This window comes from Miscanthus floridulus, chromosome 16 (assembly GCF_019320115.1).
Source record: "Miscanthus floridulus cultivar M001 chromosome 16, ASM1932011v1, whole genome shotgun sequence".
NCBI classification, from domain to species: domain Eukaryota; kingdom Viridiplantae; phylum Streptophyta; class Magnoliopsida; order Poales; family Poaceae; genus Miscanthus; species Miscanthus floridulus.
The window spans coordinates 40,347,956-40,375,793 of NC_089595.1; the positions used below are offsets into that span (position 1 = coordinate 40,347,956).

Consider the following 27,838-nt stretch of genomic DNA (forward strand, 5'->3'; position numbering starts at 1 on the left):
TCATGGCAAGGGTGCTACAACCTTTCTGCTCTTCCAAACTAAAGCGTATACAGAAGGGTGGGGACTGGATAAAGGATCTATTACTAGTGCCCATACTTGGAGGGTCAGTCTCATAATTACATGATGCCATGGACCTACAACCTATTTTCTAGAATATTTAGGGTTGCAATGGGAATTTCATCGTCACATGGGCATTACAGTGATTCTCTTCTACAACAACCCTAGGAATCATGCACTTCGCTAGATACACTGCCCAGGAACACGTGCAGGCATGAGCCAAAGTGGCCTTCGTCCCTCTGGAGGCTTTTCACTTCATAGCTGTCATGGAAGCTTGATGCCTCTCCCCACATTGACTCAAAGTACATTTCTGACCTATATATGGGCTTGGCATTATTCGAGCATTCTCATCATTGGGTCCCACATCTCTTCCTCTTTAGCAATCTGCTCTAAGACCACTCTTCAGCCCTTCTTCGTGCACAGGACCCTGAATCAAGTTATGAAAACTAATTGTTAATAGGAGGGGACAACTTGTCTCTGGGCTAATTCCCAATTGTAGCCCTTGGGGGCTATGGTCAAATATGATGGGACAACTAAACAAATATTAGATTTGCTGACCAAAAACACCATCTCCTTAGACCACTAGAGTTAGATAGACTATATTGTCAATTTACTTGTTTGCCGGTAGAGGGAGTGGGCCAAACATGGCCACCGAGGAGTGAGGAGTTGCACGCACCACCGCTAACCAGGAGGGAGGTGCCCTAGCGCGCTGCCCGCCAACCAAGGGGTTGGGGCCGCTTGTGTCATTGTCGATCGGGAGGTTTGGGGTTGCTTACGCCGTCGTCACCACCTAGAGGCGGGGGCGAGCACTATTGGGAGAGAACCCATATGTGGGATAGAGGTGGACGGCGAAAGGGAAGGTTTGGGGTTGAGAGATGCGAGAGGTAGAGAAATGTTAGGGGAAAGAGATAGAAATGAGGAGAAGAATGAGTCAGGATGGGGCTAGGCGATGGAGCCAGGCCCAGCTGTCGGTGTCAGCCACCGGGTAGACTACTCGGGGCGCACGACAAAAGCTAGGTGGACAAAAGCAGTTCATGGTTTTTAGTTGTAGAGATATTGCCGAGGCTTCAAGAGCTTGTGGTCAACAGGAGATGTATTGTGTGGTCTATATGTGAACTTCGATGATCTTGTGACTGTTGTAGATTTTGGTAGATCTATAAACATGCTGTAGCATTATGAATCTGTCAACTATTAAAAAAAATAGAATCTGTCAACTATTTGGATGAGCAGCCAAATAATTTTGAACTGTCTGTTTTTATCTTGATTGGGCTAACATTCCTTTTAGGTAATGGACTTGGCCCATAGATAGCTAGGCCAGAAATATTATTATTATTGCAAAATAGTCCACATGAAAGCACAGGGCAACAAACTATATTCGGCCCGATAAGCTGGGCTTCGAAATTAGTTTTGTCTGCACTAATCTGGGCATCCAAGTGGGTGCAGCCTAACGTCAAGTGGAACAATGGGCCTCAAATGGCTAAGCTTAATTTGCCTTGGCTCAGAAATATAAGCCTACAAGTGCGAACTACATGGGCCAACCATAAGTTAGCGAAGAGATAAAATTGGTCACAACTCTTCCCACCTCAGATTTATAAAACGTCACAAATGTTCGCCACATCATAGCCACATCACTAGTCTTGTCTACTTGGTAGAATCTACAACTCATCCAAATATTATTGTCTTCAGATAATTGAGAATCTATACTATAAAGGAGCGAAGGAAATAAAAATATTCTCTCACCCAAATATTTCGGCCAGGTATAGTTTCGTCAAATTCCTAACTTTAACACTATGCAAAAAAAGATTCTCCGTCACATCAAACTTACGGTACATGCATGGAGTATTAAATATTGACGAAATCAAAAACTAATTGCACAGTTTGGTTGTACTTTGCGAGATGAACGTTTTGAGCCTAATTAGTCAACGATTGAACAATTATTATCAAATAAAAACAAACGCTACAGTACGCTACAGTTACCTCTGTTTCCGACGGCGCGATTCAGGCCAGCAACTAAACACGGCCTTCATACCGTCTTAATTTTTCTCTCTTAGATCGACTTTAAACTTACCTCCAACGTATCTAAATCTCCCAACCTAATCTGACAAGTAACCAGGTTCGGAAACTGGCTGAAACTTTTTTACATTGACGACTATCTGTCTCCAGCGGACACCTCCACGCTAGGTTTTTTTTCACCGATAATTTTCCTACCAACCCACCGGTACCTGCCCACCTGGTTCTTTGATTTGTTTCCATCGTCCCTTCTCCTTGGGTCGCGACCTTTCGGGCGCCGCTGCCTACGCTCCCTTCCTTACGGCGCCTCCGTTGCTCCCAACGGCTCTCCCTCATCCTCTCCCAATCTGCTATCCCTTCCTCCCCATCCATCGTCGTTCTTGCCACAGCGCAAGAGGCCGCCTCGATGTCCACGCCGCCTCCTGCTCGCGTCGTCCACTGCCAAGAAGTCGCCGTGGCCGCCGTGCCGCTGCTCCTCCTCGCGTCCGCCGCGCGTGCCGACGATGGAGGCGGGTGCGGGACTGACGGCACGGCCTGCTCCGGCTCCGCTTCCACTCGACGGTATGGAGCGGCGGCGATCTCAGCCGAGGTGGGGGCAGCGCTTGGAGAGGCCATTAGGTTGGTGTCCGGGCGGTGGACGGCGCTGCAGATGGCGGTGGAGAACCAGTGGGGCGCCCGCGACTCCCGCGCCAAGGCCTACCAGTTCGGCGAGTCCATCCTCTTCTGGTTCTGTCACACTAAGGGTACGTACTTCTGCCCCAACATCCTTGGATGATTTTCTCCTCGTGAGGCGGGATGCGGAAGTAGAGTTGGTATTGTTTAGTTTATAGTCTCTGAATTCTCATACATTCACAGGGTTTGGAATTTACATCAAACTGTGTAGGGAGTTGCTATGTTAAATGTAGCCATGGAAAAAGCAATGATTCATTAGAGGGAAAAACGATGTGATTTTTATGAATTGATTGATGATCATCATAATTGGTTGTTTTGTCAATTAAATGTGAAATGCGGAGGAACTTAAGTTACTTAATTCTTTGTTGGAGGCTGACCTTTTGAATTATCTTGATCCAAATAGCTGTTGGTTCTAGAACAGTTTGTACATTTCATTTAAAATTTAAGATATGGGAGCCATTCAGCTGTCATGCATAATGCAGTCCATTTTACTGCAAAAACTGCCTCATTTAGTCCATTATATTTTCATCAGCTTTTATAATCTATGACATAGATACAGAAATATTAGTTATTAGGGAAAAAACGACTGGATCCAGGCATGTGCAAGTCTTAATAGATGGTGGGTGTCGTCTGTATCGGCAAGGAAATGCCTGTCTATTATGTTACCATGCATTTAAGCGGTTTGAGCCTATGAATCAGTCACAGTTGGAGAGATTTATGAGACACTTGTAGCTGGGAGAGATTTAGAAACACTTGTAACTTGGAGAGATCTACTAGGCACTTGTTAGGTTCAGCATAGTGGGAGTCAAGGATCAACCATCAAAGCCATACTTCTCAGTTGACCATTGCAACTCAGTGCCACATGGCCAATTGGATCCCAGAAACATGCCACTCATGCCCACGTTAAGAAAATTCAAAAACATATGCATCCTAGATCTTATAAAAAAAAACAAGTCAGCTAATGTCCTTAAAGCGAATTGAATTCCACCATGTTATAATTCTACTCCATTGGAAGCTTCAATTTTTTTGTCTCCTTATGATTATGATGCTTTTTTCAGCAGTTTTACACTGTTGAAAAAGGAATTAGACTTTACTGAAAATTAAGCTGATTTTGAATAGATAAAAGGTCAGTTTGTAAAAAGTTTGCTGGACATTGGAATCACGGACTACCATATGGTTGCCATTGGTAGAGTGCATCTTAATTATCTTTTTGCTTGTATGTATGATTTCAACAATTTGTAATGACTTACATTTTAGGTTTCAGCCCTGAGCCATATTAGTAATGTTCTTTACTTTTATGGCTACTCCATTTGGAAGCATATGTTTGATTCAGTTTGGATAGCTAGATACCTCATTTACTGCTTTTACCCGACTGTTTTTACAAGTTGCTATTGTTGCTATTCAGCAGTGTAAGACATTAAGGCATTTCTCACTTCTCAGCATGAAAGAGCAGATCTAATACTCTTACCGAATAGTATGTGGAATCAGTAAAACTACCTTATCATGCCCATGGAGAAATCCAAATCTTTAGTTTTGTAGAAAGATGAGTTAATATTTCATGCATCTCTATTTTTGAAATGCTTGTCTGGCATCCCATTGTGAAGTATGCTTTCTTTTGATCAATCAAGTTATGCAAGAGAAGAAAAATCATTGCATTTTCAAGTGAATGGAACTATCAATAACTGAGTGAAGCCCTTGCTGGAGATGTTAAATGTGGCTGCTGCTGGCGCATGTTATTTGGAATGGACAAACAATGTATTAGTTTCAGTAAAATAATTATTCTTCACATTGATCAATATTGGTCCAGCTCCTTGTGTGTTTATGTAACCTAATAAGAGTGATTACAGTTAAGTAGCAGTAATTCACATACTACAGTCTCTACATTCTGAGTATGTATTTATTGACCTTATGTCTCTTGTACTGACATGGTTGAGTCACAGTAGTTCAGATATATACTACAGTTTGTACATCCTGAGTATCTATTTCTTTATTTCCCTAACACAAGTATTTTTTTCATCTACGTGCGTGCCGCACATGCATGGCCACTAGTTCTAAAATAAAACCGGAAGTGATTTCAAGAACTGAATGAGGCAAATCAAGGAATAAAGCTTACATTATTTCTCACTCTGCACCTTATGTTTTTTAATTGCCTAACACTAGTACGGAAAACTTAATGGAGGCGGGCATTTTGGATTAATGGAGGCGGGCATTGCAACTGCCTCTAATCAAAGGTCACGGTTAATCCAACCTTTGTGGAGGTGGTTGCTTTGCCCGCCTCGGTTAATCGATTAATGGAGGCAGTCGCATTAACCTGCCCGCCTCCGTTAATTGATTTAAAAAATAAAAAAACCTAGGGAGCCCAATTGAGCCCGCCATCGAGCCCAATCGAGCCTGCTGTCGTCGCGTCCACTGGATCTAGGCACGCCTCCTCGTAGGATCTGGGTGCGGCCGACCTCCACCCCACCGGATCTAGGCGTGGCCGGCCTCCTCCGCACCAGATCTGGGCGCGGCTGGCCTACTCTGCACCAGATCTGGGCGCGGCTGGCGTCCTCGCCAGATCTAGGCGTGGCACGCCCAAGGGAGGGAGCCACCGCCGTGGTGGAGCACGCCGCCGTCGCCTCCTCACCGGATCCAACACCTCCAGCACCGCCATGGCCGGAGAAGGAGCTGCAACTGTCGTCAGATCCAGCACCTCCGGCGAGAGAGAGAGCCGCCACCGCGCGCGCGAGTTCGGCCTGATGTGCGATGTGGTAGGGTGGGAGGGAGGGACGGATGGGAGGGGAGGCGCTCCAGCCTGCTGCGTGGGGGAGGAGGCGCGCGTGGCCAGCTGCGAGAGGGAGGGGAGTCGCACCAGCCTGCTGCGTGAGTGAGAGAGTGGAGGGAGGGATAGAACGGAGGTGGAGGGAGGGGAGGAGCGACGGGTGCGAGAGAGCTAAGTGAGGGGCTGGTGTTGTGAAACCCTAACTCCCCAATTTATATAAGCCCGGTAGAGGGTGGGTTGTGGGCTTTGCCCTGCTGTAGTATTTTGAGAGATGGGCGTTATAGTGTGCCCGCCTCTAAAAATAGATTTATGGAGGCGGACGTCTTAAGACGACTGAAAGGTCCTTGTTTGGTTTTGGTAATTGAGTGACAACTTAGGTGGACTAATTGTGTTTATATGAGATACACAGGTGATTAGTCCACATGTACATGTGTGTGAGCAACATATGCCATAAAGGTGAAAATGGCTTGGAGATGTTGCAAAGCTCGCACATATGATGATGAAGGAGCTTAAATGCACATGAGACATGACATTGAGTCATGTGATCAAGGTGGAGAAGATCAAGACAAGACTTGGCTTGATGGACCGGTTGCAAGCGTGAAGGGCAAGTCGAAGGCTTTGGAGTGATGGACCGTGTGGCGGTGAAGCTTGAGCAAGACTTGGCGCCGATGGACGATGGCAACGGTGAAGAGCAAATAAAGTCAAGATCGATGAACCAATATGATCATATGATGATATGAAGTGGATCATATCGTTGTTGATCATGTTGGTGCATGTGTTGCATCAACATTAGAGGAGATGAAATGGAATGCGCAAGGCAAAGGTATAACCTAGGGCATTTCATTTCACCGGTCATAGGTGTGTAGAGAAGTTTATGACCGGGTTTAGGATAGATGACCGTACTATCAAGAGGGGCAAACTTGTTTGCATATCGGTCATCTAGTGCCACTCGAGTGATCTAACTTTGCATTGTCGCTAGGATCGAGTGGCGTGGCAAGTTGAGTGGCTAACATCCTTTGGGAAATGATTGTGAAAAAGCTAACACACATACACATGGTGGTGTACACTTGGTGGTGTTGGCACATTTACAAAGGAGGTGGTGTTTGCAGGGGTGAGACGGGTTTGGGTCCCTCTCTTGCGCTTTCGGCGCTTTCGAGAAAATGGAATGCCTATTTTCTATTGCGCCGGATGCAAATTCTTGGTGGTTAGCACATTGGAGCAAGGGTGAAGAAGTTAGAAGTGAAAACGAGTTGATCGCGAAGATGCTGGCGTCGGTCAACTGACCGGATGCTGGATCTGAATGCACCGGACGCTAGCTGGCTGCGTCCGGTCAGGCTGACGTACGGTGACGCAGAAGCTGGAGTGTGACCGGACGCTGGCTGCGTCCGATCAAGTGTGACCGGACGCGTCTGGTTGAGGTCGTTACCTTACTGGAAACGACCGGACGCTGGGGGTTCAGTGTTCGGTCAGTTGAAGCTGCTGCGTCCGGTCAGGTCAAGTGACCGTTGGAATCGGGACACGTGGCCGTCTGCGGGCGACTGGACGCTGAGGTCCAATGTCCGGTCAACACGACCGGAGCGTCCGGTCGACCCGATTTTTACCCAGTGAAGGGGTAACGGCTAGTTTAGCCCTTGGGGCTATAAATAGAAGTGGCCCTCGGCCATGGCTGGTGCTGAGCACCTAAGGGGACTTAGTGTCCATGCTTGTGAGTGCTTGGGAGCTCTCCATCACACATATACTTGATAGTGATCATTCGATTGTGTGAGTGAGTGATTCTAGTGCGATTGCATCGTGAGGTTGCATCGAGTGGCACTAGGTGATCGAGTTGCAAGCCGATGGTGCTTGTTACTCTTGGAGGTTGCCACCTCCTAGACGGCTTGGTGGTGGTCTCCGTCGAAGCCCGCAAGAAGCTTGTGCGGGGCTCTAGAGAAGAGCTTGTGAGGGGTACTTGTGCTCACCCTACAGGAGCCGTGAAGAGCAACTCTAGTAAAGCGTGTCATTGAGCTACCCTCACTCAAGGGGTAGGTTCTTGCGGCGCCCGACGTGCGGGCTTAGCGGGTGATGCTAATTAGCCGCCGAACCACCAAGTGAGCGGTCGACACAACGGGGACTAGCGTGTTGGCAAACACGTGAACCTCAGGAGAAAAATCATCGTGTCAACCTTATTCTTCCCGTTGGTTTGCATCCCTGTTACACAAGCTTGCAATTACTTTTATACATATTAAGCTTGTGTAGTTGCTCTTGTAATTAGATAGCTTGTGTAGCTTGCTAATTACCTTCTTGCTTGTGTAGCATAGAAGTAGCTCCCTTGCGTGGCTAATTTGGTTTTAGTAAATTTATTAGTCACATTGCTTAGTTTGTGTAGCTAAGTATTTGCGCTCTCTAATTAGGCATTGGTTGCCTTGTTATTGAGCTTTGCTAGTGAGCTTAGTTGGCTTTGTGCTTTAGCTTACTAGCATGTGTAGGAGCTCCCTTGTTGCTTAAAGTACTAGTGGCATAGGTTTGTGTGACATTGCTCCTAGAATTGGTTAGGAGAGCTCTAGCTAGCCCGGCACCTTTGTTGCTTGATTAGTATCTTTGCAAGGTGCTTGTGAACATAGATAGAGGGGTGTAGTCTTGGCTAGACCGATAGTTTTAATTCCGCACTTGTTTCGGTTAGCCAACGTGATTAAATTTTAGAAATGACTATTCACCCCCCCTCTAGTCCGCCATCTCGACCCTTCAACGACCACCTTCGAAAATAGACTATTTTTTTGGAGGCGGTTGTTTAAAGGCGTCCGCCTTCGTAAATCGATTTTAGGAGGTGGCTGCCTCCGTAAATAGATTTACGAAGACAGGCAAATGTGACCGCTTCCGTAAATGAAACCGACCTCCGTAAATGAAACCAACCATCAAAAGCTCTAGTTTGGTTTTGGTTAATTGATGAAACCCTAAGTGCTAACCTATTTTATCAAAGTGATTATGAGATAGGTAGCACATTCCAAGTGGTGAAATAAACGAAGATCATGACATGATGATAGTGATGCAATGGTGATGATCAAGTGCTTGGACTTGGAAAAGGAGAAAGAGAAACAAAAGGCTCAAGGCAAAGGTATAAATGATAGGAGCCATTTTGTTTCGGTGATCAAGACACTTAGCGAGTGTGATCACATTTATGTTTGATAGCCATACTATTAAGAGGAGTAAAACTCATATCGAAATGCGGTTATCAAAGTGCCACTAGATGCTCTAACCCATTACATATGCATTTAAGATCTAGTGGAGTGCTAACACCCTTGAAAATTTTTGTAAAAATATGCTAACATACATGCACAAAGGTGATATACATTGTGTTTAGCACTTGGGAGCAAGGGAAAGAAACTCCACCGACGGCGGACAGTTCGACGGTGCCACCGACGCCCTGTATAGAAAAGACAGGGTTTCACAGAGTGCACCGGACGCTGGTCTCAACTAGACCAGAGCATCTGGTCAGTGTAAGCAGTGAAGACGCTGGCGTCGGTCTTTGACCAGACGCTGGTTCACTTCGTGACCGGACGCTGGATAGGTGCGTCCGGTCTCGCTGACGTGGCAGCGCACAGAGGAGACAGTGTGTGACCGGACGATGGGTGAGTTCGGTCGGTCATGATTGGACGCGTCCGGTCGCGAGTGGAACCTTACTAAAAATGACCGAACGCTGGTGTTTGTGCGTCCGGTCACTTCGAGCAGCGCGTCCGGTCATCACTTGATCGTTGGGACTGGGCACTCAGTATTTGAAGAGAGGAATGTCGTGGCAGCCATCTGTTGACTGGACGCTGTCAGGGTGCGTCCGGTCGATCTGGCCGGAGCGTCCGGTCACCCCGAGCTGTGCCCAGTAAAGGGGTACAACAGCTCTATTCCGCGGGGGCTTCTATTTAAGCCCCATTGTCGGCTCTAGCTCACTCTCTTGGCCATTTGCATTGACATAGCAACCTTGTGAGCTTAGCCAAAGCCTTTTCACTCATCTCCATCATAGATTCAACATCTTTGTGAGATAGGGAGTGAATCCAAGTACATTGCTTAAGTGTTTGCATATAGAGGCACTTGGTGTTCGTGTTTCACTACGGGATTTGCTTGTTACTCTTGGTGGTTGCTGCCACCTAGACGGCTTGGATCAGCGAGGATCGTCGAGTGGAGGCTAGTGATTGTCCCGGCTCCGATCGTGGTGATTGTGAGGGGTTCTTGACCTTTCCCCGACGGAGAGCCAAAATGTACTCTAGTGAATTGCTCGTGGCTTGTGTGATCCTCATCTTGTGTTGATTGTGCGGCACTCTATTGAGGGTTTGGCGTGTGATGCCAATTAGCGCGTGAACCTCTAAGTGAGTGAATCGCCACAACAAGGACTAGCTTGCCGGCAAGCAAGTGAACCTCGGTAAAAAATCATTGTGTCATCATTTGATTCCGAGGTGATTGATCTTCATTGATATTCATTCTTATGATTGATTGGTTCACTTCTTGACCCGGCGGTATAATCATCTTGCTCACTCTCTCTATATTACCGCAAACTAGATATCAAGCTCTTAGTGTAGCTAGTTGTGAGAGCTTGTTAGTTTGGTTAGTGTGGCTCTTTAGTTAGCCTTTGAGAGCATACCAACTTAGTATAGTGATATAACTATTGTGTGGATAGAAACTATATAAATTAGAATTGTGGTAGGTGGCTTGCAATTTTAGTAGGCTAGCGCAACACTTGCTTCGCCTCATAATTGTCTAACCGGTTTGCTAAGTGTTGTTGTAGAAATTTTTAATAGGCTATTCACCCCTTCTCTAGCCATTAGGACCTTTCAGAGACTGCCTCGGTTAATATTTGGGCATCGTCTTGCAAAATCATTTGTGTAGTAGTGTAAGGCCTTGTTTGATACGTATGTATTTATCTCAATCCACATGTGTTGAAGTGGATTGGAGTAGAATTAAACTAAGTTCCATTCTAATCCACTTCAACACACATGCCATGTTTGCTTGGGCTTGTTTGGCTTATAAATCGTACTTTTTTGGCTAATGAACAATATTTTTCTCTCACACCAAAGCAGCCAACCGTACTTTCAGTCATGGCTTATCAGCCAAACAAGCCCAAATGAATAGGACGATAAATTGAAATAGATACACATGCATACAAACAATAAGGCCTAAAGAATTGATCAGTTATTAAATAGTTCATATGATGAGATGAGCAAAGTCTATAATCTGTATCCACCGAGATCATGGTGCCACTAATGCCCATCCATACTCTCAACCATCGGCTGATCAGCGGCCAGATTGTAGTATATATAATAATTATTGTATTCATAACGCCCTGCTAGCTGCAGCACTGTCACACCTCAAAATTTCTATTTTGGATTGTAAATAGAAAATACTAAATAAAATAAATTATTTATTGATTTTTATAAAACTTCCAAGATTTAGATAGTTTGTTAGTAATTCAAAAATGTGCAAAATGTGGATTTTAAAAAACTTTTAGAATTTAAATTAAGGGGTGTTGCGTTCATATTGCTTGCATTAATTTTATTGAGTGAAAAATAATTTACTAAATTTGTTTTAGGGTCGAATCGTTTTTGCTCTATTTATAAATTAAATAAAGTATTTAAAAGTTTATTGTGAGATAAGTACAAAATTTAGTTTTCAAAATTTATAAATATTATAAAAAGTTTTCCAAAATTTATTTGTTTCAAAAAGCTCCTGATTTGGCTTTGAAATGAATTTACAAAAATAAAAAAAAAAGAAATGAAAAAAGCCTCTCATCTCCATCCCTCTCTCTCTGGCCCAACCGGCCTGCTCCACGTCAGCCCAGTCTCCTTCCCGCGGCCCTCTCCCTTTTCCCTGCTGGGCCGGTGGCCCAAGCCCACCCGCACTGCCCCTCTCTCTCACTCACCGACGGAAGGGCCCCATCCGTCAGTGACCTCCTCTCCTCACGGGCCCCACCTGTCAGCATCATCTTCCACCTCCGTCCGAAGGAGCCGGACGACGCCGTCGCTCTCCCGATCCGCCAACGACGGAGCCGCGCGACCGAGCTCCCTCGCCTGCGTCCCCCGCACGACCGAGCGCCTCCGCGCCGCAGCCACTCGCCTTGATCCGCTCGTCCTGTGCCCACAGATCACGGCCACCATAGCCGGCATGGACGCGAGCTCCGCGACCCAGCCCTCCTCCCCCTCTCCTCCTATAAAAGCAGGGCCTCGGCTCCGCAGGAGCACGCCGCATCCACCTCTCCCCTGCCCCTGTCCTCTCCCTCGCCGCAGAGCCCTCAAGCATCACCACCGCCACCATCAATGGACCTTCACCCGAGCTCCTGATCTCCCCTTTCCCCCCACCTCGTGCCCCACCGCCTACTCCATTGGCCTCGCAAGGGCATGCCGCACCCACAGCCCCACTCTTTGGCTCGAAATCATGGCCGCATCGCCATCCTTTCAGGCACGCTGAGCCCCCACCGTCGGCAGCCATGGTGCGGCCGCCCCTTCCCCAATTTCGGCGACTATAAGACGCTGGTGTCCCCTCAACCGTCCGTTTCACGATCTAGAGTCAAGATTAGATCCCCCGCCAAACCGGTATAGACCGGGTCCACAGGACTGTGGACTTGGTCCACCGCGCCAGCACCACGCGCCCACGCACACGTGGTGCACCGCACCTATCAGCGTCCGCCATGTGGCCACCAGGCTAGCAGCCGCGCCAGTCCCTGCACATTTTGCAGAAAAGCCCTCTATCTATATTTAAATCAACTCGTCATCCACGTACGGTTCCTGTGTCTTGCATATCTTTCGTTTAGCCCCTGTTCTTTTGGGGAAATAGTACCTGCAGTCCTAGAGCCCTTTTTCTTTGTGGTTTTATTCATTTTAAAATCCGAAAATGATTTCATTATAGTTTTGACACTCACTTCAAAAGCTTATCTTGCAAACCGTAGCTCCGTTTTAGGTGATTCTTTCACTCATGAATTTGTAACGAACGAGTACAACGCGTTAGTAAACTTTATATCATGTTTTGTTACTATTGGTGTACTGTTCTTATGTTGTTTTGTGGGCCATGTTTGTTGTGTGTTAACAGAGAGTGCGGAGTACGAGAACCTCCAGGACCAGGAGTTTGATATCCCGGACCAAACCCAGTTCAAAGGCAAGTGCCTTTGATCATCTTGCTCCTACATTTGTTTTATTTTGAGTTAGTTTAGATAGACCATTAGTTTGCATGCAGAGTCTTAAATTGAATCCCATGTTAGGGTTTACTAGAACTTGTTACATCATCATGGAAACCTGGTTTGGATGGGTAGAGGTCATGCTTAGCTTTGTAGTCTTGGGATGGGAAAGGTTGTAATTTAATCTTGATTAATGATCTATGGAACGATTACCGGTAATGTTTTTAGCAACATGGTGAATAGGAAATCTAAGCAGTATCATTGGTTGTGTTTGATTTTGCTCTGGATCCCTAAGGACCGATTCATGAACAAGTAACCCAGTAAAACAGCACAACCATGAGGTCAGGATGGGCTGGACCTGGCTAATTAATTAGGGGATCCCTATGTGGATATTAGTCTCATAGTGACATGGGTACATAAGAAGACTTCTATGCAGGATACCGCTTGGTACAGGAGTTGGCTCCTAGCTCTACTAGAAATATCTACTTAGATGATGAATAGCTTTCGTCACTGAAGGAGCCAAATTCATCATAATTTTAGTTTTATGACGAGTTTATGACAAAAAACAGTTCGTCATAGAAGTCACGTCATTCCTTAACTTTATGACGATTCTAGAAATTCGTCATAGATGTGGATAGATCTATGATGAAAACTGACCGTCATAAAACTGCTTTGGCATGCGTGGCAAAGGGGCATCCACGTTGGTGGTTGCTTCCATTGGAGATGCTTTCTACGTGTACCTGCTATAGACGGTTACATTGGAGATGGTTCGAGTACGTGTCACCTTGTTATTGGATAACGTGGCTATCCCTGGTTCTTGCACGTTTTAGGTTCTTAATAGACCATGTGTCAGGCCCCTGTTGTTCCACATGTCAGTTTTCTATTGGCACACGTGTCATGTTACGGTTGGGCCATGTGTCATTTCTTTATTGGACCATGTGTCATATTTTTATTGGTCCATGTGGCCGTTTCTTATTTGACCACGTGTCATGGTGCTGCCCGTCCATGTTTCATTTTTTGTTTCGGCCACGTGGCTTGACGACTTTCTTCCACGTGTTGGATTTTTATTAGCCCACGTGTCGTGCCATGGCTATGTCACGTGTCATGCACTGGTTCATCCACGTGTCGCATTTTTATTTGATCATGTGGCCTGCCCAGGTTCTACCACGTGCCTAACAATCAATTCATCATAAAAGTAATTCAAGATCATTACTGCTGCATAGATTGACTATATAATTATTCGACGATGTCTACATAATTATTCAGCATGATAATCAAATACAACAAATTACTGTTTACACATCAGTAGCAACCCGTTGAAGTTTCACCACATCAAACCAACACACGAGTAGACACATCAAACCACAACTGTTCATTGCATCAAACCAACAGAGTTGATGACTGAGAGTTATGAGAAGAAGACCTAAAGCGCATGATATCCTCACGTAGCTTATTATACTCCTCCAGTTACCGTATCTTGAACTCCTTAAACTCCCTTTCAGTCTTTTCTGTCTTCCACTTCAGTTCATCCACTTGTTTGACGAGGTTAGCGGAACTTTCCTGTTCAGCAACAAGCTGTTCCCGAAGCATTCTCTCCAACGATGTCTCTGTTCTGGCGAAGCTTGTCGGGATACCAGCATTCTTCAAAAAAGGGTGTTGCCGCTGACCTGGGAGTGGACCAAGCCATGGGAGAGGCAAAGGACCATGGGAACGACATCAGCACTTATCATTGGTTCGTGCCCATCAGCAACAGGTTCTACTCATATAGTTTCCACAGCTTCCTGTGAAATTCAAGAAGTAAACATTTGGTTACAGATAGTGGAAGATGACTTTAACTAAAAACCCAAGAGATTAGTTCATAACAAGTAACACATGTTTCATATTGATCTGAATTACTTAAGCACAACACACAGGTACTGATATAGATTACATACTGCGAAGAAATTCAAGCAGTAAACAATAGGTTACAGATATGGATTACATAAGCACAATGCACAGGTATTGCAACTTCAAAATTAAATGATGATGCCAAATTTAGGGCCCCTTTGGTTCATAGGATTTCCAAAGAAAAAATGTAGGAACCAGTAATCATATGGAATCAGCACCGTAGAGGCCTTGGGTTCATAGGAAGAAATAGGGGAAGAAAAATCATAGGAAAGTTTCCTATTATTTAACTGTCATTAGAAAAACAAAGGAAAAAGCATCTAGTGAAACCTCATTGTATTGGTTTCCTATGTTTTTCCTATACAGAACCAAACACCATTCTAATAAAATTCCTCTGTTTTTCACATGCATTCCAATCATATTCGTATATTTTTCCTGTTCCTACGTTTTTCTGATCCTGCGTTCCAAAGGAGGACTTAGGCTCCTTCCACTATTGCTTCTATTAACAGTGCACATGAGTTTCTATTTATACAAAGGCTAGAGTAACAATAAAACACAACCATCACTTACAAATGATTGCAGCTATACAACATAGGATCCTGTAGGCTGGTGGCACTTTGCTTTTGTATGATTTTTGCTTGTTCTTAGATCCATGAGTCAACTCTCTAAGTCATGTTGACTTCACTCTCTTAGACTGCCTTCCTCTAGGACTGATATCAGTGTTGCATTTTGTTCTGCTGGTGGAGCCTCCTCTACGGCTTCTTCAAACCGGACGCTGAAGTTGTAGAAACAAATTTAAGCAGGAAGCATGTATAAATTGCATTGCTATCCAGACAGTAAAGCATTGCATTGTTATATGCACCCCACCCCCTCTCGCCTGAACTCAATAGAAGGTAGGACAAGCACCTCAACTGCAAGGGCCACTGGCTCATCTTCCTATGATTATGTTTCATCTGTATCACCAAATCCCTCAACAACCACCCCTGGTTCTTCCATCTTCCTATGATTCTTTATGACTTGTGCCGCCCGCTCTCGTTCAAAACCAGTTAGTGGTTGTTCATCTAGATTACAAAGGTATTTATTAACTAAAGCTTCTAGCGAATGTCAACATAACAGAGAGCAAGAGTATACAAATAAGCGCCTAACTAGTAACTACATCTTATACGGAAGTCATTAATCCAATAAAGCACATGTCAGCTACACTCAAATATAGGAAATATGCAACCCCATCGCTATCTACATAACCCAGGTTGAACCACTACAATACAACACACATCATAAAAGGAATTTGGGTACCTCTTTCTCTGCGTACCCTAGCTACGCTTCATCGTCGGCACAACTATCTTGTCATCATGGTCGCGGAATTGGTGCGGCCGGTGTTAACAAAGGGGTACCAGATCCCGCTCTTCATAGGGTTTGGATCTGACTGGTCGTGATAGGTGCCAAAGTAGGGGATCTAGAATCTACCTATACCATCGTCGAGGCGGTCCTTCCGTCGTCAGCTGACCTGCCATCAACGAATCGAAGGGAATCTGGCTCTGGCTAGGGTTCAGAAAGCTATGAGAGAGGGTGCAGCTAGAGAGTGGAGATTAATGAGTCGAGCTGCTGTGCCGATGGTGCCTAGGGTCTGGAGAGGGGTGGCAGAGGGGGCGGCTAGAGAGTGGAGAGGAAGGTCATGGGGCTAGGATTTAGAGCGGGTGGAGAGATGGTGGCGGCTAGAGGATGGAGATGGAGGCGGAGACAACGACTCCTTGCGCTTTTATGTGGCCATCACAGTACCACAAATGCCCTTGTCTGAAATTGATGGCATGGTAAACCTAATTTCTGAATGGAGGGCAAAAGAGAGATCTAATTTTCGGTGCGTGTTGGCGGCACTACTCGGCGCGGTGCGAAATTTTTATCGAAAATCAAATTTTCACATGGGCAGATCTCCTCGTCTTTTCAGGGCCCACCAACACTGCAAAATGGAATCTCAAGAAATGGACAAAAGAAACTCAAAAACTTATGGGTCCTTTGGAATGGAGGACAAACAACAATTTTGAAGGATCTAAATCCTATTGGAAAAAATCCTATGTAGCCCTTTGGACCGGTAGCTCTGGTAGGAACCCTGGCTCCACCGCATGCAAGTCCATGTCTAAATGGAGGTGGGTGGTAGCTAGGGCCGACGCAGCCCCATGGTGAATGCCATGCATCACTACCTCTCGGATCCGCGCCGACAGAGCACGGACGTGCTCAAGGAAGTTTGGCCCCGTCGGTAGCACGGACGCGACGTTCAGCTGCTCCATGATGGCTAAAAGAGCAAGAACAAAGAAAACCCTACCAATTAATAAGATGCGGTGCCACAGAAAATAAGAAGATACGGTAATGACAATGCCTTACCAGTGAGCTGCGCCTGCGCTTAACCCGCTGTGGCTTCAGCCGTGGCCGTCTCCCTATCGGCTTTGGCTAGTGCCATCTCCACAGCAGAGAGGCACGACCACAACTGCTCTGTCTCTAGGTTCTCCACATGGAGAGCCTGCCTAGTCACATCCAGGTCCCACACCATCATCTCCTCTCTTAGACGCTTCTTCGCCGCCATGGTTCAAGCTTGAAGAACGAGGTGCTAGGGAGGAGGCGGTGAGCAGGAAAGGTGAGTTCGCAAGGTTACAAGGCAGCTGTACTGACTCCCCTATTTTTCGTCTATTTTTATAGCAGGGGACACGCATGGCCGATGGAGTTCCAGCAGATGTCGGGCGATAGCGGGAGGTAAGGTGAGGCCACATCTCCACGATCTCTGAGGAGCACGCCTTCTGAGAAATATGCGTCGAGAAATGAGCCATTGAAACGGAGTAGCCAGATAGCTGTTCATATTTTAATGCACTCACAAGAAAATCCAGATGCAGACACATTTGATCTCGTCGGACGCTATACAATATAGAGCTATGAGTAAAACTATTGCAAACGTAGTGCACTTGGTCACAACATTTGTATCAGTAGTAGTAGTAGTCATGAGTGGCTTTGATTTGTGTATTTGATAAGATTTGTTGAACATGCAAGAACCTTGCATCAAAGATAATTTTATTCAGAATTTAGTTTTTATAATTTGATACATGCCTCTGCAAACCAAGAGAAATTAAAGCAAGTCCTCAGTCTACCCCTCGACTATCATGACTACTTAGATTGGACAACACTGTGTATACTTCATAGGATCACATAAGGTCTGGCCATCTGAAATCTTGACTACCTGGATAGTGTAATTGATGAATGACGTGCTCCTGCATTCCCACGTAGGAGCACGTGGGTGGCGTCAGCAGCCTGTTATAGCATGGGACGTCACCTCTAGGCCCATCGCATTGACATGATGGGGCAAAGCCTTGCCGCCCACCCACGCAAATGTCTCAGTCATGGGGTGGTCAACGGCCCCCAAACTATAGAAGCAGAGACAAGGGACGAGAGGGAAGGTTATACCTGTTGCCTTCTCTCTCTAGAGCTCCTGATTCCATCCCAAAGCTTTTGCCTTTCACTCTACTATGCCACCGACGCCTCCTACCAGGACCATGGCGGAGTGGACGAGGTCGTCTGTCGACCGGGCTGAGTTTGACCATTTGTGAGAGAGGGGGGTGATCTTGGAGGCCACCGAGGAGCTCGGGTGGAGAGTCCCGATGAGAAGCGAAGTGGAGCCGAGGCCGAAGGAAAATGAGGTCGTCTCTTTCATCCCTTTCCACCTTCTTGGGTTCGGGCTACCGACGCACCCCTTACTCAGGTGGTTGTTCTACTACTACGGGCTCTTCCTCCATGACTTAACCCCAGAGGAGATCCTCCACCTCTCGGTCTTTATCATGCTGTGCGAGGGCTTCCTAGGAATACCTGCCCATTATGATCTATGGTGGATTTTCTTTTGGGTGGCTCCGTCAGCGTGCTCTTGGCACCATCGTTGTCCGATGGGGGGGGTGCCTCGATCAAAGTTCTCCCTAGATTGGAGGAGCGCTATCTGAGCCTTGACCGCCACTATGCCGCAAACCTAGATTGGGAGCATAGGTGGCTCTACGTCCCCAACAATGAGCGGTAGCCGCTGTAGAATTTTTCTCACGACCAGCTGCGTCCTGACACGCCAAAATCATGGTCGAGGATGCCAACCCTGTTAGAACCACAACATTTGCGCTTATTGCTTGATATGATCAAGGAACTGAAGGACCGAGGACTGACGGTGCCGAGGGTGATCTATACCTTCTTTAGCTATTGGGTACTCCCCTTGAAGATTTGGGGCCACCCCCAGTGGGAGTTCCAGGGCACAAGGGACGCTATAATTGAGTCAAGCATCCCCATCAACTTGGAGGAGGTAGACGATCTAATGATGATAGCTATTGGAGTGTCCATGCCAAATCGCAGCGATGGGGAGGCCCCACATGCCTTCCACGCCAGCAATCCTCCTTCGATAGATGGACCTCTCGTTGGTGTGGTCTCTCACCCACCACCAATTTCCCCTTTGAAGGTGGATCATCACCGTACCACTGTTCATGTTGTGTATCTTCATTTAACTGAATATGCGAGCAGTGCTCACACTAGCTAGTATGTGTTCATGCTGTTTAATTTAATTAGTATTTGGAATTTGCCTAGTTTCTCAACTAGTGAATGTGGGCATGACGGCGTCCTGAGCCTCGTTGGGCCTGGAGCCTGATTCTTCGTCCATGGTCACGCTCGGAAAGCGTCCCCACGAGGCATCCACTAATGGGGGTAGCCACCCGCGATTTCATGCCATGCTGTGCTGATCAGTTCAGTAAGTCGTTTGCATTCTCAATTCGATCGCTCTCCCCCTTATCCTATATGGGCTTGAACTTGACTTGCATTGTGTAGTGCTTTCTCCCTGACGGTGCCATCTCTGGTCATGGGGCTTCCACCCAGTATTGTCGGAGAGTCATCTCGTCGCCGCATGACGGTGCCATCCCTGGTTGTGGAACTGAGGACACGGGTCCTGACCCTATAGCTGTGCACACAAGCCGCCTATGACGCAGCCTTCCCCATGGAAACAACAAACAATCCGATCAGCGCAGAGGAGTGCCTCCGAGCTCTGTCGGCCCGCCTTCAAGCCATGGTGATCGAAACCATTTGTTAGGGGGTTGCCACGGCGTTGGCTGCTGCCCAGCTTCAGATTAGCACAGCGGTGAACATCTATGTGGCGAAGCAGGGTTTTCCACTGGGTTCGACGGACGATGACATCACCGATCTGATCGAGAATTTTGAGACGGCCGCCAACGCCGTCTTATCGCAGGTGGACAAAGAGCTGATCCTGCATGCCAACCTCGTCCCTTGATATATGGGACATATCAGTAGTATTAGTAGTCATAAATAGGTTTGATCTGTGGGACACCCTTGCAAATATGTGAACTCTTATTTGCATGTTGGTGTTAACTTTTGTTGAACTTTGTATTTGGTGGGTTAAACTCTATTGAGCGTGGTGTAGCCTAGGTCCTTTAGTCATTTTGTAGCTGGTTTCTAGCCCCTGTTGGTTGCTTTTTGCTACATATTTCTTTCTAGTTGTCTTTGATCTGATCTATAATATGCTAAACATTCATGAGTGCCTTTGATCCCACGATGTACCAAGAGATTCTTCTTCTAGTTGTCTAAAATTTAGAACTTCTTTCCAAAGGCTAACTACTTTAGAGATGGGAAAGAAACGTAAACAAAATTTAGAGCATAGTATTTTCCAATCTCCTTGCATACTTCCTACGGTTTGACTATACCAATGTTTAGCTCTTCCTATCAAAGAGAACAGAAACAACTTCCATCTTAAGGTCTTGTCAGACATGCCAGCGATACTCAAGCATGCATAGGTCTGTTCAAACTCTTATAGGTATGAGTATGGGTTTTCATTGCCTTCTCCCGAGAAGGATTGATCCCGAATCAGTTTTATAAAACACGGACGCAACTCATAGCTAGGTGTTAGGATAGGCTCTGAAGATTTTGGTGGTTCTAGACTTGCGCTCGTGGGTTTAGCATATTGATAGATAGAAGTGGAATCCATGCTAAAAGAAAAGGTAAAATAAAAGAAAGAATAAAAGATAAAATGTTATGCTAGGCTCGAAATTAATTCAACAATTGTATCCCTGGCAACGGCGCCAGAAAGCTTGTTGGTATATTTAACACACACAGATAAATCCGCAAGCGCATGAATTAACCACCTTTTGGAATGTAGGGTGCATCCACGATTTACCTAAGTCTAAGCACCACGCTTACACTTATGATTAATATTCTACTCCCTCTAGAATAGGAATAAAACACTCAAGAGAGTCGTGATCCTAATGAACAATATAAAGAAGATGCTTACTCGAATTAGAAGTTGATTACCAGAGATATTTCGAAGGCAAGCTCAAGTAAAACTAGGATCCACCAAGGTACAAGCCATAGAGAGAGCACCGACAGGCTGACACCTCCTCCAAACTCTTTCCTCACTCTCTATCTCACTATTTCTATTCATAAGACTAGATCCTATAGAGGACTAATCTTCTCTTGATAGCTGGCTCTGATCCTGATGAGGAAAATATGAATTAAGGTTCTAGGATGGCTCCTGGGAGGGTGGCAGGGGCTGGTATATATAGGCCATAGCGTCCAACATGAGCCCTTGGATCAAACCGAATTAGGATGGCGTAGATGCAACCTAGGAGGCGGTGGAGAATCGACATTGCGACGTGGAGGCTGACAGGTGGGCCTAGGGGCCGCCCAGTCTATAGGTGGGGCCGCTCGGCCCCACCTTATAGCGCCTCGGTCTCCGCTTTGGTGATTTGCCTTCTAGAGTGTTCTAAAGTCTTTCCGCATCGGTTTTGTGGTGGAATTCCATAATTTTCTTTGACGAATAGATCCCCCTTGACGGTTTTCTGGATAAACCTTGCTAAAAACATAGATTCACCAAAACTAGTAGAATTTATTAGTTTAAACCCCTATACCTATGTTTGGTGATGGAATTAAGTATAAATACAGGTTATGTTGATGGTTTATAATTGATGTTACTGACCATCAACAAGTTCCCCAAGCTTATCCTTTGTCAGTCCCTGAGCAAAGCTAAACTCAGCAATGGATCAGGAGTTGCTACAATATTTTCGCGCCTCAAAAGTACACATGCATTTAATTAAAAATTCTCCTCCGGATTGGAATAAACTGATCTGACTTTCAAACTTGCCCATATTACCTTCAACCATGGGGCTTCTCAGCCTTCACTTGGGTCTTAAGCAATTGAAAGACAGAACGATCAAGTCAAGCACTATATCTCAAGTTCTTTGTTCTACCATTGTTCCAGAATTTTTATAAGTTTTCAAAATAAAACTCAGAGATTCCATTGTATGACACTCTCAAGTCTCTCAATATATATATGGTATTTGTGGATCCTCACCAAAGCAATAAAGATGTTATGCTTTTTTTTCTTCCTACAACTAAGGCTTATGTGGAGCTCATAGGTGGGGAGAAAGCTAGAGCATACTTGCAATATATATATTGTAAAGTCAAACAACAGATACAAAGAGAGTTGAGTCATACAATCAAATCAAGATATGCATGTGTGTGGATATATGGTGGATATATATGGTGGCTAACCTAATTCTACTATACTCCTTGAAAACATATCTCTCCTTTGAAACTTGGAAACAATTTGCTAGAGAGCAGGGTCTCTTATTTGTCTCTCTTTCTCTTCTCTCTTTTTTTCAGACGGGCATCTAAGTACCCATTGTTTTAAATATCACGGACACTGTCCATTTTTTTGTCATCTCTTCTTCTCTTTTTTTATGAATAACTTTTGCATAGCCCCATGTCTCTTTTCTACAACAAAACTTTTGAGAGATAGCAACAAGAACTTGGAGCATTTATTTGGTGGATGGGAAACCTAACAAGCATGTTTTTGGTGTTCACTTCCAGTGTAAGAGTAGAACATTTTTGGGTGGATCTAAATGGAAAGCATGTTCTTACGTTCTCCTAGTGTAGGAGCAGCATGTATATGTGTATGTGGTGTGTACGTGATCTTGATTTTAAGAGCATGACAAACCTCTCATAAGGGTCAACAAAGCTTCACAAAACTCAATGTAAAAGCAAGCAGCATATATGTGGAGGTTTTCCTAGCCTAAATAACTTGTATGGCTCTGGTAGGATCAAGCTTTGTCATAGAGGAACTCATCATGTAGCATTTTTGTGTTTTTCTAAAGATAAGTCTCTAGAACTTTAGTGTTACTTGGAACAAGATAAACAGTAGCGCAGACCTTCTCATATCATATCTGTCAATTACCTAGACTTAGATCAAGCATTTTCTACCCACGAGTTTCAAGTTCAGAGTAAATCTTTATATCAAATCAGTCATATCCAAAACTTGGGAGAATTCGCGGCTGAAAGCTAGGTACTTGAAAGGAATTACAATAGAGCAACTATTCATCATTTTCATTTAAGAGATTATTCTAAGTCCTCTTTATTTTATTCAGCTCTTAAAATTAAATTAAACACACCTTTTATTTTTGTTTTCAATTTTACTAGATCACACATTATTACTATAGCTATATATATTTATTATAAAGATAACTTTTTATTTTGTTTTCATTCACCGTTTCCTTAACTATTTAAAAGAAACTAAAATAAGAACAAAGGGAAAGCATACTTACCTGGATACATGGGAGTGCTTCTCCCCTGAGCTAGCTCTTTCGGTGAGGGTTTGGTGTTTTATGTCCTTCGAACTGGACTTCTCCTTGTGAAGTTCATTAATCAAGTATCTCGATTTGTTCTAAAGACGAAGATTCTGGTGATGTCACTGTAACACCCTAGTGTTAAGCATTGCATTTGTCACATGCATTTCATGAGCACAAGCATCATCCAAGCATTCATGAACATGAGCATAAGAAATTTTATCTCATTCTTATACCTTATCAGTTGAAATGTTGATTATATATATATGCTTATGCTTGTAATCATGTATGACTAATGTATGAGATGGTTGTGAGGTCACAAAAACACCTTAGACACATCTAGAATGATAATTGGAACAATGTGTATATTCATGACATAGACCAAATTTGCTTCTAAGTGTTGGTTTCATTTGAAATGCCATTTTCATGTTACCAGTTTGACCAAAGTTGAACAGTAGCTTAGATTATTTGCATGGCTGTGTAACCTAAATAAAAGTTGTAGTTTATGTCATGTAGAACAAACTTTGTTTAAGGGTCATGAGCTAATTCAGTGCCTAAGTTAGTAAAATAGTGCTCACAAAATTCAACTTGTTGCTGTTTCGGGAACAGAATTTTTAAGTCTTAACGGTTCACAGTTTTCGTGTAACCATCTTTGGTGATTTTTAGTTTGCAAACCATTGGAAATTAGGCAAAACTCCTTTAATCATTTCTCTAGTACTCATGTAGCTCTACAAAATAGTGAAGACTGTTTGCCAAAATTCACCATGGTTTGGGAGATTTGCAGGTTTGAAAATTGACTGTCAGACGGACTGAATCGGCCCCTGCCGACTCATATCACCCCACGTCGTGGCCGACCGACGCAGGCAGCGCGCACCGCGTGGCAGCTGTTCACCGATGCTAGCCCGCCCTACTGTGCCAAAAGGGAGAGCACCCGGCTCTCCACGCACCCACGTGGTCACTCTCGCTCTCGCTTCCTCTCTCGCCTGCACGTCGCTCTAGAGCGGAGCGACACAGCAGTAGTGTCACCGTCGCACCTCCGTCAACAGTGCTCGCTGTCCACATAGCCCCACTGCTCAATCCCTCACACCCACAGCTCCATCGTGCCTTGCTCTACCTCGTCGAGCCGCCATTGCCACCATTAGAGCCCAGGTAATGTGACATTTTACGTCGTCGTCGCCGCCATGGTCACGAAGTGCCGTCGAGCTCCGAGCTCACCGTGGCCAGCCCTATCCACCGCTCCTCTCATCTCTCTCTCTTGATTCATCTTTGTCGTAGGTCCTAGAAGCTATAGCCATAGCTCGTTGAGCTACTACCGCGTTGTCGGTGTCGGAACGCGAGCCGCACCGCCGCCATGCACGCCACCATGGCTGTGCATGCCTGGTTCTTGTCCTTGCGCATTTCTAGACATTAGAGTGAGGTTAGAGCTAGGTCTAGCTCAAGGAAAGAGCCACATGCCAATGCTGGCCTCGTCGGAGCGGAATGCCGCCGAGCCGCCATTGCACGCAGCCAAGCTTCGCTGCCGCTCCACCCTGACCTAATCCACACCGTAGAGCTTCGCTAGGGTTTGTAGATGCCATAGCCGTGCTCTCCCAGCCGTCGCTGGGGATGGCCAGAGCACCACCACGTGCTGCCACCGAGCCGCCATGCTCGCCGGTGAGCTAGCTCTAGTGATCCTCTGAGCAAACCAAGGGTACCTATAGGTGCGGATTGAGTTGGGGAACACGTTGGTGGTGACGCTACTGCCGGTGACCTCGCCATCGGTGAGCTTTTCGCCGGTCAAGCCACGCCCCTGCTCTGTGTGCCATTGACCCGCGGGTCCCAGCTGTCAGTCGGTATTTGAAATGTTTTTCCTGATTTATTTTCATAGATTTGAGTGCAAACTTGCAAAAATTATATCTATAGCCTGGAGTATCCAAATGGGGTGAACAAAATTTTGTTAGATTAATCTTGAAGTGTACTATTTAATAAAAATATTAAATATACTATTTAGGGTATTTTTAGGGAGAATTAAATTGAGCCAGATAAGTGCTTTTAAAATAGTTTCTATCTTGTGAATTGCAAAACTTGAGCTAGGAAGGTGATAAAATTGTGATTCAAATTTTGCTAGACTTGTGTTGACATTATATAGCTAGGAAAAATATTAAACCTATAGTAGGCATACTTGAAATTTGGTCTTCATATTTAATCCTAATTAATTGCTAGTTTCTAGTGAAATTAATTGGGGTACAAATACATAACATATGAGAATACAAATTTTTACACAGTATTCTCATGCTAGGAGTAAAGTAAGAAAAATAATAAATCTGTTGCTTGACACTTTTCACTATGCTAAACTATTTTTGCTAAAATAAGCATATGTAACTTGTCATTTTTGTAGAGGTAGATATACTTATCCAAATGGCATGAAATTTGTACATTAGACTATTAGGGTCATTTGTTGGCTATTGTAATTTTCTCAGAATTTATTGAGCAATGAAAGTAATTATCCTTTAAATCACTTTATTATCTAAGGAAATTAATAAATGAATATAAATAAATTAGTTATGTTTAACCATGATGTTTTTGGTGGTGCTTGTGATGCATATGATCTGTTGAAGTTATTAGTTAGGCTTAGAAGTAATTGGTTGTATGCAACTAGTTAATTATTGCTTTATAATTCAACTAGATGACTGCATGTATAGTTTCTGTTGTGGTGATGATTCCATGATAATAATGATCCTTTCTATAAAACTTGTTAATAACAAAGTTGTAGATAATTTACTTATCTACCTTATCTTAAATTTCATAGTCATAGACCTTATAGTTTAATAATTATAGCTGTTAGAAGTCTACTACCAAAAATGCTTTCTCTCTGGGCAGATCTGAAATATTGAATTGTTTAACTTAGATAACTGCTCAATCATATTAAGATGATTAAAACAAAGTTGTAGGAAATTTCATAAAATTTCTAGAAAGTCTACAACAAAATTATTTTCATCTGTATAACTCCAGTCATGATCAAAACAAGTGGTTGCTGTCTTGTAGTCTAGAAAATGATTTACATAAGTGTTTGCTTAAGTTACTAGAGAAGAGATATGCACCTACTCAGTAAAAGAAAATGTAACTTGTTATCACCGTAATGCAATGCTACTGAGAACACTTATGAGGATGCATTCATCACATCATATCATATTATATATGTCACTATATATGCATTCGTGATATCTTATTTCATGCTCATGCATATAGGATCGTCCGAGGGGATAACTCTTTTGGAGTTTAACGAAGAAGAAGAGGAGGAACAACAGGAAACACCTTAGGCCATAGCTCCAAAAGAAGAGGAGCAAACTCTTGAGGACCTCCTTGAGTACCTAGATCATAGGCCAACCTCTTTCCTCAAAGGCAAACCCTGGAGCATTTTAAGCCTCCCATGCTTTACAAAATATCACTTGAGTCCTTTATGTTTGATGCATTAGGTTATAAGAGTTGATTGAAAACACTTGATGCATAGAACTTCCTTGTCTAGATACATATACCTTTAACCCTGTGTAGGTCCAGGATCGAATATATGCTTAGCCATATGTAGACCGGTTGAAGTCAGGTGATTTCCTGTCACCAGCGAGATATAGGTGGATACCGGAGCATGGTTGGCTATATTTGTTATCGTGGAAAAGAACCAAGGGGTAATGTAAATGGAGGCTGAGCAGAGTCTATGTGTAGGTTGACTCATGTGAATTCGTCTGTGCCGATTAAGGACCGTACCGTTGTTGGCACTTTTGTTGAGATTGAATGCATGCCTCTCACTTAGCTGGCCAGATAACTCGTTCCGATTGTGAAGCCGAGTAGCTCAACTGAGGCCGGGCCCCATTCTGTTAGAGTGCACACTCTAGATGGTAGTAAGGATTTGTGAGGAGCCAGATGTGAGCCCAAGGGCAGGCCGGGCCTGAATGTCCTGGCAGCTGGTTGTCCCTGATTGTGTGGCGCTGAGCGAACCCGCGAAATGTGGACCTGAGTTGTACCAAAGGTGACCTAAGGTGGCCGTTGATTTGGTCTGGTTGGGTTTGTATTAGGAATAAATTCCTAGCTGGTTAAAATCGTTTGGAATCACCGTCTCTTCCAGAAGTGAGAAACTTGGCTAGCCTCAACATCGTAGTAACTGTATTATGGAATGATGGTTATGATGAACATGGAATTATTATACCAGCTATGGTTACTATTGTATGATACTAAATGATATACCACATGTTTGACATAGGCTAGTTGCTAATCTAGAGATGAATAGCTATAATTAACTTGATGACCGAATTATAACTATATACTTGAATTGATAAGCTTTTTATGCAAACTGTTGTCAAGCTAGCTCCACTTATAAAGCCTTGCATGATCCTTGGAGTCATTTTTTTTGGTTTATGATGGGTAAGTCTAGCTGAGTACCTTCTCGTACTTAGGGTTTTATTCCCACTATTGCAGATGGTACAGTTTATCATGGCTATTGCAAGAACTGCTTGTGTTCCACCATGGACAAGGAGTAAGCCCTGGCAGGAATCTCTTATTAATCCCTCTCTTATGCTTTTTGTGGAAGTGTGATCATGAGCTGGCACTATATTTAAACAATGTTGCAGATGTTGGTTTTAAACTTTTAATTTGCTTCCGCTACTATCTTACCTGAATGTGGTTTGTAATAAACTTAATTCGTACTCTGATAGATGAACT

At 44.5% G+C, this 27,838-nt stretch overlaps 1 protein-coding gene across 8 annotated transcripts; it reads left to right on the plus strand.

The window, feature by feature from the left end:
• Positions 1-2,319: 2,319 nt before the first annotated feature.
• Positions 2,320-27,838, plus strand: LOC136510053 (uncharacterized). 8 transcript variants are annotated; one of them, XM_066504626.1, is made up of 3 exons: positions 2,320-2,810; positions 12,545-12,610; positions 27,596-27,838. In XM_066504626.1, exons 1-3 carry the CDS (start codon positions 2,474-2,476, stop codon positions 27,655-27,657), a joined length of 465 nt encoding a protein of 154 aa, XP_066360723.1. In that variant the 5' UTR covers positions 2,320-2,473; the 3' UTR covers positions 27,658-27,838. The 8 variants fall into 8 exon arrangements, 3 of the variants coding, with proteins under 3 accessions (XP_066360723.1, XP_066360722.1, XP_066360724.1); XM_066504625.1 differs by lacking the exon at positions 27,596-27,838 and adding an exon at positions 17,208-17,530; XR_010772603.1 differs by lacking the exon at positions 2,320-2,810 and adding an exon at positions 11,720-11,948 and having other exon boundaries at positions 27,596-27,665.